Source organism: Andrographis paniculata, unplaced genomic scaffold, assembly GCF_009805555.1.
Source record: "Andrographis paniculata isolate CXL003 unplaced genomic scaffold, ASM980555v1 Contig49END, whole genome shotgun sequence".
Classification (NCBI taxonomy): domain Eukaryota; kingdom Viridiplantae; phylum Streptophyta; class Magnoliopsida; order Lamiales; family Acanthaceae; genus Andrographis; species Andrographis paniculata.
In genome coordinates, this window is record NW_026137583.1 from 2450485 (window position 1) to 2467106 (window position 16622).

The 16622-nt window shown below is 35.2% G+C and overlaps 1 protein-coding gene across 9 annotated transcripts; it reads right to left on the reverse strand.

Moving 5' to 3' along the window:
* Positions 1-6921: 6921 nt before the first annotated feature.
* Positions 6922-15493, reverse strand: LOC127253106 (uncharacterized). Of its 9 annotated transcripts, none has more exons than XR_007839209.1 (4): positions 11009-11585; positions 9765-10125; positions 8191-8404; positions 6922-7672 (listed from the first exon to the last, which is right to left on the reverse strand). XR_007839209.1 is itself a non-coding variant. In XM_051277547.1 (2 exons), the coding sequence occupies exons 1-2, from the start codon at positions 10695-10697 to the stop codon at positions 10006-10008; spliced, it is 333 nt and encodes a 110-aa protein (XP_051133504.1). In that variant the 5' UTR covers positions 10698-11000; the 3' UTR covers positions 9681-10005. The 9 variants fall into 9 exon arrangements, 1 of the variants encoding a protein (XP_051133504.1); XR_007839212.1 differs by having other exon boundaries at positions 6923-7672; positions 8191-8320; positions 11009-11584; XR_007839208.1 differs by having other exon boundaries at positions 6925-7517.
* Positions 15494-16622: the final 1129 nt, after the last annotated feature.

The following is a 16622-nucleotide window of genomic DNA, read 5'->3' on the forward strand; positions in this document are numbered from 1 at the left end:
TGTTAGGCCAACCAAAATTAAACTAGGATTAAATCAATTTAATATGCTACTGGGGTCAACAATGTGTATATTCTTTTTCGGGAATAGATGCCCTCTAGAGACATTTTTACGCCTATATATAGGCATGAGAGAATTCTAGGTGTGTGTTACCAAATATGATTAGGTAATTATTTTCATGCGTAACCGAAGCATGAATTTTATTTACTCCCATGGTAAACGCTCACTGTGATACCAAGAGTCGGGACAGTCTTAGGCCATGCAAAATTGAATAGAGATGAAGTATATTGAATATGATACGCATGTAAGCAATATGTACATTATTTTTTGGAAGCCTAATAAAATAACTTTAATGTTTAAAATGCATGCATTTGAGGATTCATACCGTCCGTTGCGATTTGAAGATTGTGCAAACTAGTGGTAGAGTTATACTGTCAGTTTTTTAGAAAATAAGCTTTTGAATAATATTGCATATATATAACTATATAAGGTTTCTTATAAATAAATTTACTTAAAAATAAAGTCCTATATACTAATTGGATATATAAAAAAACTAAAAAGTAAACAAATCCCTGAAAATAGAAATAAAATTAAGTTGTGTTAACTAAATTTAGCGTAAAGTTATAGTTATGGTAGTTTAGTTCCAAAAACACAGACTCAAATATTTGAAAATACAAACCAATATGGTTACTTTTTTTTACTTCAATAAATATATTGAATTTCTTTTACACTAATTTGACCTTTTGGAACTTTTTCTTGGCACACAAAGACACATGCACAACATGTGCCAATCATGCTCCACAAGTATCTGATGCATTCTCGGCCACGTGTTAATTGTCATCAAGTGTTGTGCATTCTCAGCAATGTGCACATTCTTCTTCAGGAATATATACCGTTGTCAAGACATAGATACGCTTTTTTATAGGAATAATACAACTCTAGGGTAATAATTTTCATGCTTAAGCAAAGCATGAGTTTCATGTCCTCAGATGATAAGCACACCACTGTGATACTCACAGAGTTGGGCCGTTGATTGGCCAACAAAAATCTAACGGAGATTAAATGAATTAAATAGGCTAATTGTATCAAAAATGTTTACATTCTTTTTCGGGAATATATAGCCCTATCAAGATATTTATACACCTATTTGTAGGCATGAGAAAATTCTAGGGGTGTGTTATCACATATGATTAGGTAATTATTTTCATGTTTTACCAAAGCATGAATCTTATTTACTCACATGATAAACGCACACTGTGATACCCAGAGGTTGGCCGGTGTTAGGCCATGCAAAATTAAATAGAGATAAAGTAGATTGATTATGCTACTCATGTAAACATTATGTATGTTCTTTTTCAGAAGCCCTAATAAAAGAACCTTTGAGTTAAAAATACTTGTCTATGAGGATTCAAACCGTCTGTTGCGATTGGAAGATTGTGCAAACTAATGGTAGAGTTATACTGGAAGTTTTGTATAAAATAAATTGAATAATATTGCTTATAAATAAGTATATAATCTTTGCATAAATAAATTTACTGAAAAATAAGGTAATATAAACTAAGTAGATATACAACAAAATTAAATAGTAATTAAATCCATTAGAAATAAGATAAAGATAATATTATGTAATGTCAAATAAATTTAGCGTAAAATTATTGTTATGCGAGATTGGTTCTGAAAACCACAGACTCAAATATTTCAAAATACAAATCAATATGTTTAATTTTTTTGACTTCAATAAATATATTTAATTTCGTTTATACTGATTCGGCCTTTTGCAACTTTTTTTTTGCACACGAAGTCACATGCACAACATGGGCCAATCATGCTCCACAAGTGTGTGATGCATTCTCGGCCACGTGTTAATTTTTGTCAAGTGTTTTCCTTTTCGGGAATATATACCGCTATCAAGACATAGATACGCCTATATATAGGCATAAGACAACTTTAGGGTAATAAGTTTCATGCCTAACCAAAGCATGAGTTTCATTTCCTCACATGATAAGCACACCACTGTGATACTCACAGAGTTGGGTCGTTGTTAGGCCATCCAAAATTAAACAGAGATCAAATTAATCGATTAGGCTACTCGTATCAACAATATGTACCATTTTTTTGGGAATAAATACCCTTATCAAGACATTGATACGCCTATATATAGGCATGAGAAAATTCTACGGGTGTGTCCAGATAGCAGGTAGCTCCTGCTATTATGACCTTCTGGTTTTGATTTGAGATTGATTGTTATTTTAGATCATTTCGATCGGTAAAGGGGATTGTCCAGATAGTTGCTTGGTGTTTTCTATCCGCAAATAAGGTATGGACATAAAAATCGTAAACTGAATAGCCATCAGACTATGCCTAAACTGAATAGGTAATTGATTATATGTTTGATTGTGTGCTTCGATGTGTATTGTGATTGGGTGTCATAGGGTGTGACTATATGTTTGATCAAGTGAGATACATGATACGATGTGCTAATGTGTTTTTGTGATTTGTGTGATTATGGTGATATTGATTATCGTTTAGCCGAGAGTGGGCTATTGATGTGACATTGATTATCGTTTAGCCGGGTGTGGGCTATCGATGTGATATTTACTATCATTTAGCTGGGAGTGGGCTATCGATATGGAATTTATTGTCGTTTAGCCGGGAGTGGGCTATCGATGTGATATTGATTATCGTTTAGCCTGGAGTGGGCTATCGATATGACATTTATTATCGTTTAGCCGGAAATGGGCTATCGATATGGCATTGATTAACTTTTAGCGGGAAGTGGGCTATCGATATGGCATTAATTATATTATATTGATAAATTGCTCTGTGTTATGATGGGAAAAATGGTCATCAGTACTGCCTTGACTTTTGGGTTACGGTTGGTTGCATTTTCTGTTTACGTATTTATTTCCATACTCAACTATTGTTGTTGATGATCTTACTTTTTTCTCCTGCAGACTCCTTAGCTGGACCCTCGGGTCGATAAAAGGCATATCATGGGGGAAAAGGTCTTTTGTATTACGGCACACTTGTTTTGGCACTATTTTGTAATATGTTTGTTTCAATATCTTCATGTGTTTGAGAAATATTGGGGGTAATGGTGACATATTCCTACCTATTGAAATAAATGTTATTACTGCAAAAAAATAGGTGAAGTTTTGTGAAGCCTTAGATTTATAGCATGGCGTGTTGATACACGTTATTGTTATAATGTTGGCGTGTAACATGCCTGCGTTTCGGGGTGTTACATGTTGTGCGAAAAAAAATGCAAAAAAGATCAAAAGTGTATTTTCAACAAGTGTAGTACCTCAACTTTTGTTGCAACAAAGAGGGGTACAAAGGAAGTAGGGTTGATCGCAGAAATGAACATCACTATTTAAAAGGTATCTCAGATCCATCTTACACAACCGTCATGACAAAGATATACGAAACACGTACTGGGTGTGCAGCAAGGGTGAAGTTTCAATTCAACAAAGAAATCCAAAGATACACGGTTACCAAATATATGGATGATCCGCTAAAATTAAGATGAATGACTATGGTTTAGCTTTTCAGCAAATAGGGATTTTGATGGGTTAAAGGAATGTTGCATCTCGACATATTATAAATTATCGGATATAGAAGTTAATAGAAATTATGTTGTTGTAGACCCTAAAATGCTATATCATTATTGATTTATAGTTTATGACTGGTAACTTTTCAGGTTGAGCACAAGGATTTTAAATCGTGAAATCAAATAAAGAAATATTATTGAGTCTCGATAATTCAAAAAAACAATAAAGGTTGACTCGTTAGCAAGCGAGCCGAAAAAAATAAATGCAGTAAGGTAAAGAAAACAGTAAAGAGTGAGCGGCAGCGACATTGAGTGGAGAGACGGGTTACAAGCGGCGAGTGCGTTGCTGAGCGGAGCGGCAAGGGTAACCATAAGTGGTATATATATGTGTGTGATGGTTGGCGAGCAGTGTGTGATAACGTAAGTGAGTAAATGAGCGGTGATAATAGCAGCGATGAGGATGGACAGAGGTGTTTGTGTATGATTTGTATGTTAATTAAATGGCTAGATTCTCATGGCTGAAATGAATAGATGATGAAAGTGAAATAGCGAGGCATATATATAATACGAAGCGACAGAAATAAGAAATGTGATTGTACTTGTTCATCTAAACCAGATTCTTGACTCATTGGTACTTGTCCTTAACGAATTTACAATAAGGCTTCAATGACACCTAGATTCAGAACATTATGAGCAAGAAAAGCTATTCAATGACACCCAAATTCAGAACATTATGAGCAAGAAAAGCTACTGTCACTGAACATTTTTGTGACCTGATAGACAAGCGCCTATGTCTACTTAATTATTCTAGTAATTTGTTTCATTAGTTGTTTTACCTTTCTGACACCTCTTTTTTTAATCAAAATTGAATTCAGAATAGCAATTAACCAGGTCGACAAGACTCCCACGTACTTAATTACGGTGAACTACCTAGAATCTGTTAATGAATACGATGCAAAATTAGGCTTTGATAATCAATTTTTTTGATGCACTTTCCACAGTGAGGGAAACTACAGATTTAAACAATCAAATACAAACTTGGATTTAGGAATGAGTATGAAGATGAAGAAATCTTAATATTGAATTACTTTTAGAAAAGCGATAACTCTACATTAATAAAGCTATAATAAAACAGTAAAGAATGTTGTAAATCTGCTTAGAAAGCAATTGAAAACTTGGTGGTCAGGGGGGAGAGAATCTCCACTCCCTCGACCTCCTTCTCCAACTAAGAGAATTCTCTTACAAGATTGGAGCTCTCGGAAAATAAATAGAGCAAAAGAAGAGTTTCACAGTATGTTATATGATATATTATACAAGAAATCTGGCTCTACTTATAGATTTTTTGGATCAGCGGTTGGCGGAAATTGAGTGCTTACGGAGCAGTAGTTGAGCGCGGTAGAGATGTTAATGCAACCATTGGGCAGTTAGGCAGTTAGTTGGTTGAGCGGTTGGAACTGCCACAACTCCCAGGTAGTTTGCTCGTCTGCAGGATTGCATTAGTTGGGCACAGGTCTTCCTCGCTTACCTTGCCATACTTGGCTCAGTTGGAGGGCATCGGCACAACTCAAGTGAGGTTGTCGTCGTTGGCCGGTAATGGATGGCTGACAGCTGAAAGCTCCATACTTAATCAATTCTTGGAACTTAAGGTTCATCACTCATCAACGGTGGATGTCTGGCTAGCTGACTGGCTTGGGCACGAGCGGAAAGAACGTCGCTCACCATAGTTGGATGCACCTTCGCTCATCTCGTCATACATAGGCATTCTAAACCAGAATCGTTGTTTAAGAAAGCTAAAAACATCAATAATCTTCACAGACTTGCTTTGGGTCATATCAAGCAAACCTAATCAATAAAGTATGCCATAAACCAGATATTTGGGATGGTTCTCACATAAAAATTCAGAAAATACACAATTTTATCAAGCGATAAATATGCTATTATTTGGAGTTACCAAACCTCTTCACACTAAATCTTTGTTCATCCTTGAACAAACTTAATTGTAAGAATAAATAGTTGACCCGTTCAAGGCAGTCAAGTATTGCATAAGATCAGTGTCATGGTTGTAAATGAAGTGAATCTCAAATATAAGAAACTGATCCTTAAACATTCAAAACTTGTCAATATGATTTAACACGAGTTAAGCTAAGCTATCCCGGTGTAGTAAAAAATTATTTCCTCGACCCAAACTATATAAAAATCCTTTATGAAAAGTTTAAACCAAGTTTTAGGAAGCACTGCGTGGAATATTGGTCCATCCATGACTAATGGTAAATGGTCTCTTACACAAAAAACTTCTCACATTTTTTTACAATAACATCATATTGATCCATATTTTGCTTAATATTTTAAATAAACCTACATCATCATGAACGTAGAACATAAAAATGAATGAATTGAGGTGAAAAATCTGTCAATGAAAGCAAATGAGACACACCGAGGCAGAGTCCGTAGAATTATGTTCATCAGCAATGCAGAGAGACAAAAAATGTAGACGATGGTGAGAACTCGGCCAAAAGCTCTTCATCAGTAAGTTGCCTTAAACAAAAAAATGCACGGATGTTACAAGGAACACCGAGATCCATGAAATAAATTTTTCATCCACAAAACCCGTCAATGTGAATACCCTGCTCAAACTGACAATAAAAAAAATCATGTTGATATAGTTATCATCCATTGAGTTTTGAACAATATATCAAGCAAACAACCGACATACATATAGGGAAAACAAAAAGATTTATTCATCAATATAACATCCATATAGCATACATATATACAATCGACATCATCTGGTATATTTAGATAGATCATATTAATATAAGACAACAATCATCGAGTATGTCAATGTAAAAGATACAATTTGTGCATGGAACGCGTGTATACGTGATATGATTCTAATTCATCCACCATATCCAATTGACATATACATCACACAATGAAATATTTTATGGAAAAAAACAACCATTATCACATCTAATATATACATCATTCAGCCCTTATATATATATATATATATATACCAGTAATATAGCATACTTATTTAAAATTGGCATCATCTAGCATATACCCATAAAAACAAGTGTTGCGCATTAGAACGGTATATCAATCATATGATTCTAATGCAGACACCATATTTATTTAAGATATACTTCATAAATATATATTAATTTTAGACATAAGAACTATTGTCACATCTAACATATACATTATTTTATCTTTACTAGTGCATACCAGTCATGTAGCACACCTATTTATGATTGACATAATGACGTCAATACCTATACATCATACAATATTTTCTAAAAAAAAAAAAAAAACAACTGTCTCATCTAACATAGTCATAAATATTATTTATATCTCTGATTAATATAACAAAATACATCATGCAAAAAGGAGAGCAAGAAAGGTTTTACCGTTAGCATACCATTCACATCGCATACTTATTTGAGATAGACATCATCTAGCTTATATCTATAAACCACATAAAAGTACGATAAAATCAGATAAGGATATCGATATAAATCCGAGATATGCAATGAGCACATTGCAAAAAATATGCAGTCATAAAAAAAAAAAAGGCAACCAAATATGTTCAACATTAACCAACCCTGCCCCTCCCCCTCCCCCTACCACACTCGACAATACCTCTCGTCACATAACGTGATGGACGTTCTTTTCTCTGTTCTACTTCTTCTGCAGCCTTTTTTCTGAGCCTTGCCAGCACACGCTCCTTAGTGCATATGCTCTTCCTTTCTCCCGAAAAATAGAGTAGCACAAATTTGTTTCTTCTTCATGTCCAATATGTCGACTCTGCACATTTACTCACAGACAGCCAGGGGGATTTCGCGTGGCCAGTGCTCTATGTACAACATAGTAAAGACACCACAACTTTTGACATCTAGTTATGGTATATGAGGAGGAAGTTCAATGCTATACTCTCCATCTCATTGCCGGTCTCGATATAACGAAGTTCCTGCATATTTGGAGTATGAAAACAACCTTGAGAACAAGACCGAGTCACCCTCCCAAGCGTCCCTCGGATTCAAGCTATTAAAGTAGAAGATCTTTTTCCTAACCACCGATATTGCAAACTATCCAATTATTCGCACAGAAATACGGGAAGAAAAACTGCAACCACATACAAGGTATTCAAAATTATGGTATTCGAGAAGAGTAAATCAAACAATGATAAGACAGAGTCAAACTAATGTAACAAAACTAATGAAAAATTATGTTTGTAGAAATAAAATATTATGTGAACAATGAATGGGATTGATGTCATTTATTTGAGTAGGGTGTGATGAACAATTATTTGTACCAAAAAGAATCAAACCCTCCGATCAAAAAATAAATAAATCAAACCCTACTATAATAAAAAATTAAAAAAAAAAAAAAAAAAAAAGCATTCACTCTCATAATCAGCCTTGAGAGCATCCATCCAGTCATCCCCAAGGTGTGATTGAATGAGAATAAATTTCCAGTCCGCAACAATATCATCCAAATCCTTTTTAGGTGTTTTGTGCTCAAGCTCTAGGAAACCAAGTAGTATGTAACAAAAAAAATGAGTTACTCATTTCTATAAAATATGAAGAAAATCAACTAATGAGAAGTACTTGGAAGAGTAAAAAAAACAAGACAAAACTCACACTCATAGTCGTGGAAATAGTAATTCAACATTGGGCGCTTCTCTTTTTCGAAGCCAGAAATTATTTCTGACTGATATAAGAAACCCATGTCTATTATAGTGTTGGAGATGTCGCTCCCAAACCTTAAGGTCTGCACATCGAATTTGAACAACCGTCAGTCATTGAGGATTGCTGAAAATGGCCCATTTGCAACACCCTCCTCCTCTGAACCAATCTAAAAAGATTCAGATAGATCGTGTGATTTTTCATACGGCGAGGAAAGCATTTTTTACTGAAACAGATCTCGGTGAATCTTCAACTCTGAAACAGGGATGATAATGCATATATTGTCCTATATTTATATTGATAAATTATAAAATATAATTAATGTTATGGATAGATTTCTACTCATTCTGTCATGTTATTGATTGGTGCAAATGAATGGAGTAAATCACGCCCATGTCATATTTTCGATTAAAGAATTTTGGAAATGCTTGATCTAAGCTTGCATGTCAAGGAAAGTGATGGATTACCGGGATTGAGACGAGGAATGGTGATTGAGATTGAGTGATTAAAGGCGTATTGAAGAACCGATCATCTATAAAAATGGGCCAAGGCATGGGATGAGATATCACAATTTATACTCATATTTCATAGTTTGAAGGATTGGGCGAGGCATTTGAGAGGAAGCGTCATCGGGAGATCATCATTATCTTTATCTTAATGTTTTCTTTTATTTTGAGCATGAGTAGCTAGTTTTCTTTATTCTTATTTAATCTTTTATTGCGGCCGGATTTTAGATTGGTTTAACAATTGTGTGCCAATTGAACATTTGCATCCGTAATTGTGCACTTGTTTGATAAAGTGGTAAATAGGTTGACAAACTTAGCCTAGGAATTGCATGATCAAATAATTTAATCTTTTCGTAATTGATTGAATATTGGAATTGGGTTTTTCTCGGGGTATTTTCAATTGAGGAAATTAATTTATGGTCGTACCTAAATTATTTCTTTGATTAGGGATGCGGTTAATCGGTCGTATCATTGCCGCCAATAAAGTAAGAAAAAATTGGGCGTTATGATCGTATCTAATGCCTATAACCAATTTATCAATTGAATAACAAGATTATTTAAAATCAATTATCGAATCTTTAATCCGGTTTCTTGTTCACTCCTTGGGCTAAAAGTTTAATCTTTTTGAAATCTAGATTGTATCACTTATCTTACTTATCTTAGTGAATTTTTAATCTATCCCCCAATATTTGAAATTGTGACAAAACATAAATTAAACTTTGTAGTCCCTGTGGTTTTAGAGTATTCTTATTGGAAGCACCGAGGCTACCAAGGGACAACCGCCGTCAGGGGAACATCCTTCCTTATATGATCATTAACTAGGGCAACATCCTTGCCCACAAGTTCACCCTCTTCCGTAGAATTATTAACCAGGAGATGATCCTTCAACGCAGTTTCCTTAGCTGGTGCAACATCATCAAATTATATGTATTCCTGTGAAGAGTTTTTACAGCAAATATATATGTATTGAAGAATATATAATAATGTTGCATACATCATGTAATAAAATAACTTAGTACGTACCATTGCAATCGCATTATATTATCATGTAGCTCTTGTGTCATCCCCGAGGAAAATAATTTCTCAACAAGCGTTGAAGTTTCTTCAGATGACTCCTAGCAGGTTTTTTGAATCTTCATCGGGGGGTTTCATTGATTGGTTTAGATGGGCATTCAGTATCCTTCGTAGCTTTGTCTGAAGTCCGAAGGGGCTCATCCTTCGATGAGGAGTCCACAATATCTTTATGAATACACGGATCAACATCTCATGTCTCCTTATGCTTCTCATCAGGTTCCTCTCTTAAGATATGAGCCTCGTCTAGTAACCTTGTGATTTCACTGTCATACCATTCCTTACTTCTGCTCATCTCTTTCGTTGGATCAATCTGAAAATGAATAAGATACAATGTGAAATTGGCAATATATTGAATGCATCATAATTTGCATACTAATACATCATAACATATGAAAACAGAATCATTAAAAGTATTGATGTATTAAAACAATCTTTTGATGCGAAGGTTCGGATGGGCTCATAATCTTGCAAATTTTATCTATGGACAGGGTTCTTGGAAGTGAGCACGTGTAAAATCGGCCAACCAAATGTTTTTTGTCAACCATGTCAAAGAACATATGCTGCAAAAGTATTGGATAATATTAAATAGATCAATGCACATGGTTTGGCGATCTACTAACAAATCACAAAAGATATTATTGAATATCAGCAAACGGAGAAACTTATTACGAGAGCGTGCGTGTCGCCACTAGGTCTAGCACTTTTCATGTTATTCGCTACCATCTTTTTGTGGGTAGCCTTTATCCCCGCAATCAACTTATCCTTGAAAAATCCGGCCCAGTTGTACTCGCTTGCTATTTTGTCGGTTTTAAGAAATTCAATGTAGCGATGGCATATTTGGGCATTTGAACCAGCAGCTAAATGGGAGCAAATACAATACATAATGTAGACTCTCCAAAATTTTGCACTCCCCACTGATTTTTCAACTTCCAGTAATTCTTTCAAATCGTTATCTTTCACCGGTTTCACATAATCTCCTATTAAGTCATACTTCTTAGAAAACTCGTCCGCATACCCATCATAATAATCACTTTCCTCTAACGATATAGGGGCCCTAAACAACCATATGGCAAGCCATACACCCTACTAAAGTCCTCATCTGTAAACCAACTCATCCCCACTAGAAACCTACACACATGGGCATAGCATTAACAAAAATGAGACCTCTAAAGCATGTTCCTCTTATGAAATACCTTAGGGAGTCACCACTAAGACGAAATAGCTTCTCATTGTTGAAGTCGGAAACCTTCCTGGGTACACATGGAACTTGTATGAATTTACTTCTCTTTCGCCTGAACTTCACCGAGGGCTCCAGAGCGAGATTCTTTTTTTTTTGGCCATTGACGATGGCGGTGGGTGTGCGGGGAGGGGATCAACTAGGTCAGGTGGCTGGAACTCTCGACTGAGGGGTTTGTTCCAACAGAATTATGGATTAGGTTTCTTGGGAGGAAGACTGGAGGTGAACAACGGCGGGGGTGAGTGTTTTCCGGAGGCGGAGCGTGGTCGAAGGCAGTGACATCTGCGAGTGAGGATTTGCTTTATTTTTTAGAACGAAGGAATAGGGCTTGAGTTATTTGGGAGGACGAACAGATGCGAACGACTGATGCGGGGTGTGGTCGGCGGCGGTGAAGTGTTGTCCATGGTGGCGATGCGTGGTTGACGGAGACGACGTGCTGAAAGTGGGGACGGGATGAATCGCGCTAGGGTTAGGGCTTGGTGAAATTTGGGAGAATGGGTGCGATTACTTTGTTGGTGGGAATGAAATTTTAATCAATTGAAAATATTAATTTATAAATATATTGCTTAAAGAGCATATCCTATTACTGTATATATCATATTATATATGTATAAATATATTTTTAGTAAATAGATGTGTATTGTTAATTATGAAATATTGTATTAATTAAACACTATTCAAAAAATAGCACATAGAAAGATTGGATTATAAATATTCCAAACGTAATTTCTTTAATTCAGGTAGAATTTTATGACTAGATTTGGAATTTTTAGAAGCACATAGGTCAAACTTACATGATATACAGTGCATATTGCCTCTATTTTTCTTATAAATCATTCTATAGGTGTTCTGACAGCCTCTGTGAACTATAAGTACATCATAATGTGTTTCGAATATTTTTTATTTGGAAAGAATTTAATTGTATACGTTTCTAATTTATTTGGATTAATGTTACCACTTATAACTTAACCATTTAATGTAATTAAATATTCTTAATTAATTGACAATTAATTATCTTCTTCTAAAATTTTTACAATACCTTATTGAATAGCAACCATTAGATCAAGATGAGATTTGATCCGACGGTTGCAGTAGGTTCAGGGAGGTCTGAATCTTATATAGGGCCAGAAGTATACCAACAACCTCTTTTAATATATATATATATATAGATTATCAAAAAAATTAATAATATAAATCAAAATAATGCTAAAAAATTATGTAAGAATATACTCTTATGTCCTATTCCATTACGCCACAAACTTTTTGGCATGGTTATTAAAAATATTATGTATTAGATAGTTAATTATTTTGTGTTTAAATGATGTGATAGTAAAAAATTATATTTCCTCCGTCCCATAACAAAGTATTCATTTTTCCATTTTAGTTCGTCCCATAACAAAGTATCTATTTTCTTTTTTAGTAACTGTACTATCTACTTAACATTACAAATACCCTTACAACTTACAATATATTAAACAAATGTCATTACCTTTATATCACACATACTAACAAGGTTATTTTAATCATTTCTATTTTATTCTTACTATATCTCAATATAATACTAATATTTCTAAACTTACGTGCAAAAAGTAAATGGATATTTTTTTTGAACGAAGGGAGTATATTAAATAATTAATTGTTTTAGATTTAATTGATGTGATAATTATAGTAATTATAATATATATTTTTGTACTAATATAATATTTTAAAGATAAAAGATGTGTTAATTAACTTTAGAAAATAATACTTTATTTAGATAATTTATTAATTTAAGTATCTATAAAAATATTTAAATTTATATATCAACGTAATATTTGTTTTTATGAAAAAACTTCAAAATTCAAAAAAAAAAAATTATTTTTTTAAAAAATTACTAATTTATCTAAACATTAAACATAGGCAAACACAGTCACTATTTCCCGCTTCAAATTTTAATCACATCATTAAAATATTGCTCCGTCCCAAAAATTACAGAAGCTAAAAATTACTCTCTAAAAGTTTTATTACATACTCCACGCACACACATATCACATAGTACTCTACACACATCAATATCTCTATATTATACAGACGCAAATCCACATTTTAGACATAGTACTCCACACACGTCTGTCTCTCAATTTCATACTTTCATATTTTGGATTCAGCCGGGGTTTTACCTAGTGCGCACTTTCGGGTAGCGGCTGCGGATTCTTATGTCATCCAAAAAAAAAAAAAAAAAAGAGGGAGTTTTATATTTCACAATTTAATTCCCACTGCATTTAGAAATCTAAACAATAGCAACACGCAATCATAGATATTCATAAAAATTGATTCATCTTCCATTCCACAAAAATTTTAGTATGACATTGTTAGGTATGAAATTTAGAATTAAGTTAAAAGCCCAACGTAAAAAGAAAAATGGGCCTTACAATCAAGTTGATCGAATTGGTTGAGGGGTACCGCGGAAAACACAGGTAAAATAAATATATTTCTAAGGAAATAGCGGGTGGGAAGGTCCTCAGGTCGGGAAGTCCGCAGGTCGGAAGGTCCTCAGGTCGGGAGGTCCACAGGGCGAAAGGTCCTCAGGTCGGGAGGTCCGCAGGTCGGAAAGTCCTCAGGATGGAAAGTCCGCAGGTCGGAAGGTCCTCAGGTCGGGAGGTTCGCAGTTTGGAAAGTCCTCAAGACGGAAAGTCCGCAAGTCGGATGGTCTTTAGGTCGGGAGGTCTGCGGCTGGACCAATAAGTCGGATGGTCTTTAAGTCGGGAGGTCTGCGGCTGGACCAGTAAGTCGGATGGTCTTTAGGTCGGGAAGTCTGCAGCTGGACCAGTAAGTCGGATGGTCTTTAGGTCGGGAGGTCTGCGGCTGGACTAACAAGTCGGATGGTCAATAGATCGGGAGGTCTGCGGCTAGACCAAACAAGTCGGGTGGTCTGCAAGTCGGGAGGTTGGTAGTCGGACCAATAAGGTGGAAAATTTACGTTCGGGCCAAAAGGGCGGAAGGTTTGCGGTCGGTCCTAAGAGGCGGATACTGTTGAGAGTAAGTAAGAATGATACTTTGGTCGGTTGAGGGCACTTGTCAACAGGAGAAAGGGTTAGCAGACGGTTGAAAAGAGACGTTGTAACCGTTCGGGCGACGGTTTCCAATACTGTTTCTCAAGGGATATTTAAGGATTTGGATTTTTCTGGAGAAATCATCTTCAATCAACTTCAACAAAGCAAAGTCAGACTCGGGGATCACCACTTTAAATTTCCAGCATTTTTATTTCCAGTTTATTTTCTTATGTATCGTATAGTGTTTAGAGATTCCTAATCTCAGACGCTAATTAATCAAGTTTAAGGATATTTTCCATATCTTTAAATTTTACTTTTTGTTTGTTGAAAAAATACATCAACAAATTGGCAACCACAGTAGGAGAAAAGCAAGATTGTTGATCCTACATCAACAGAGAGTTTCATACGACTGAGGTCCGGCCAAATCATCAGAAAAATCAATATGGCAGGCACACAACCTCAATCATCATCAGCACCGGTGGGAGAAAATGTTTCACCACCAGTCATGCCAAATCCAGGGGAGATTCCCCAACCACCTACCGATTGGTTGTCTTATGTTGTCTTATGTTCAGCAAATGAAAATGTTATTCGCTAGCATCTTTTTGTGGGTAGCCTTTATCCCCGCAATCAACTCGTCCTTGAAAAATCCGGCCCAGTTGTACTCGCTTGCTATTTTGTCGGTTTTAAGAAATTCAATGTAGCGATGGCTTATTTGGGCATTTAAACCAGCAGCTAAATGGGAGCAAATACAATACATAATGTAGACTCTCCAAAATTTTGCCGTCCCTACTAATTTTTCAACTTCCAGTAATTCTTTCAAATCATTATCTTTCACCAGTTTCACAGAATCTCCTATTAAGTCATACTTCTTAGAAAACTCGTCCGCATACCCATAATAATAATCTCTTTCCTCTAATGATATAGGGGCCCTAAACAACCATATGGCAAGCCATACACCCCTACTAAAGTCCTCATCTGTAAACCCACTCATCCCGACTAGAAATCACAAAGCATTTGAGCTCGACATCCAAAAACTAATTAACTTTAAAATTGGATCTACACACATGGGCATCGGGTTAACAAAAATGAGACCTCTAAAGCATGTTCCTCTTATGAAATACCTTAAGGAGTGGCCACTAAGACGAAATAGCTTCTCATTGTTGAAGTCGGAAACCTTCCTGGGTACACACATGGAACTTGTATGAATTTACTTCTCTTTCGCCTAGACTTCACCGAGGGCTCCAGAGCGAGATTCTTTTTTTTTGGCAATTGACGATGGCAGCGGGTGTGTGGGGAGGGGATCAACTAGGTCAGGTGGCTGGAACTCTCGAATAAGGGTTTTGGTCCAACAGAATTATGGATTAGGTTTCTTGGGAGGAAGACGGGAGGTGAACGACGGCGGGGGTGAGTGTTTTCCGGAGGCGGAGCGTGGTCGAAGGCAGTGACATCTGCGAGTGAGGATTTGCTTTATTTTTTAGAACGAAGGAATAGGGCTTGAGTTATTTGGGAGGACGAACGGATGCGAACGACTGATGCGGGGTGTGGTCCGCGGTGGTGAAGTGTTGTCGATGGTGGCGGTGCGTGGTTGACGGAGACGACGTGGCTGAAAGTGGGAACGGGATGAATCGCACGAGGGTTAGGGCTTGGTGAAATTTGGGGGAATGGGTGCGATTACTTTGTCGGTGGGAATGAAATTATATTAATCAATTGAAAATATTAATTTATAAATATATTGCTTAAGCAGCATATCCTATTACTGTATATATCATATTATATGTATAAATATATTTTTAGTAAATAGTTGTGTATTGTTAATTATGAAATATTGTATTAATTAAACACTATTCAAAAAATAGTACATAGAAAGATTGGATTGTAAATATTCCAAAAGTAATTTCTTTAATTCAGGTAGAATTTCATGAGTAGATTTGGAATTTTTAGAAGCACATAAGTCAAACTTACCCAATATATAGTGCATATTGCCTCTATTTTTCTTATACATCATTCTATTGGTGTTGTGACAGCCTCTGTGAACTATAAGTACATCATAATGTGTTTCGAATATTTTTTATTTGAAAAGAATTTAATTGTATACGTTTCTAATTTATTTGGATTAATGTTACCACTTATAACGTAACCATTTAATGTAATTAAGTATTCTTAATTAATTGACAATTAATTATCTTCTAAAATTCTTACAATACCCTTATTGAATAACAACCATTATATCAAGATGAGATTTGATCCGATGGTTGCTGTAGGTTCAGAGAGGTCTGAATTAGGGCCAGAAGTATACCAACAGCCTCTTTTAATATATATATATAATCAAAAAAATTAATAATATAAATTAAAATAATGCTAAAAAATTATTCCATTACGCCACAAACTTGTTGGCATGGTTATTAAAAAATTATGTATTAGATAGTTAATTATTTTGTGTTTAAATGATGTGATAGTAAAAAATTATATATTAAATAGTTAATTGTTTTAGATTTAATTGATGTGATAATTATAGTAATTATAATATATATTTTTGTA

Coding starts and splice junctions, on each gene's coding strand:
- LOC127253106 (XM_051277547.1), bottom strand. CDS start 10,697: ATGTATTGTATTTGCTCCCATTTAGCTGCTGGTTCAAATGCCCAAATA. Junction 10,126..10,484: donor GTGGCGACACGCACGCTCTC/GTAATAAGTTTC, acceptor ATTCATTTTCAG/ATTGATCCAACGAAAGAGAT.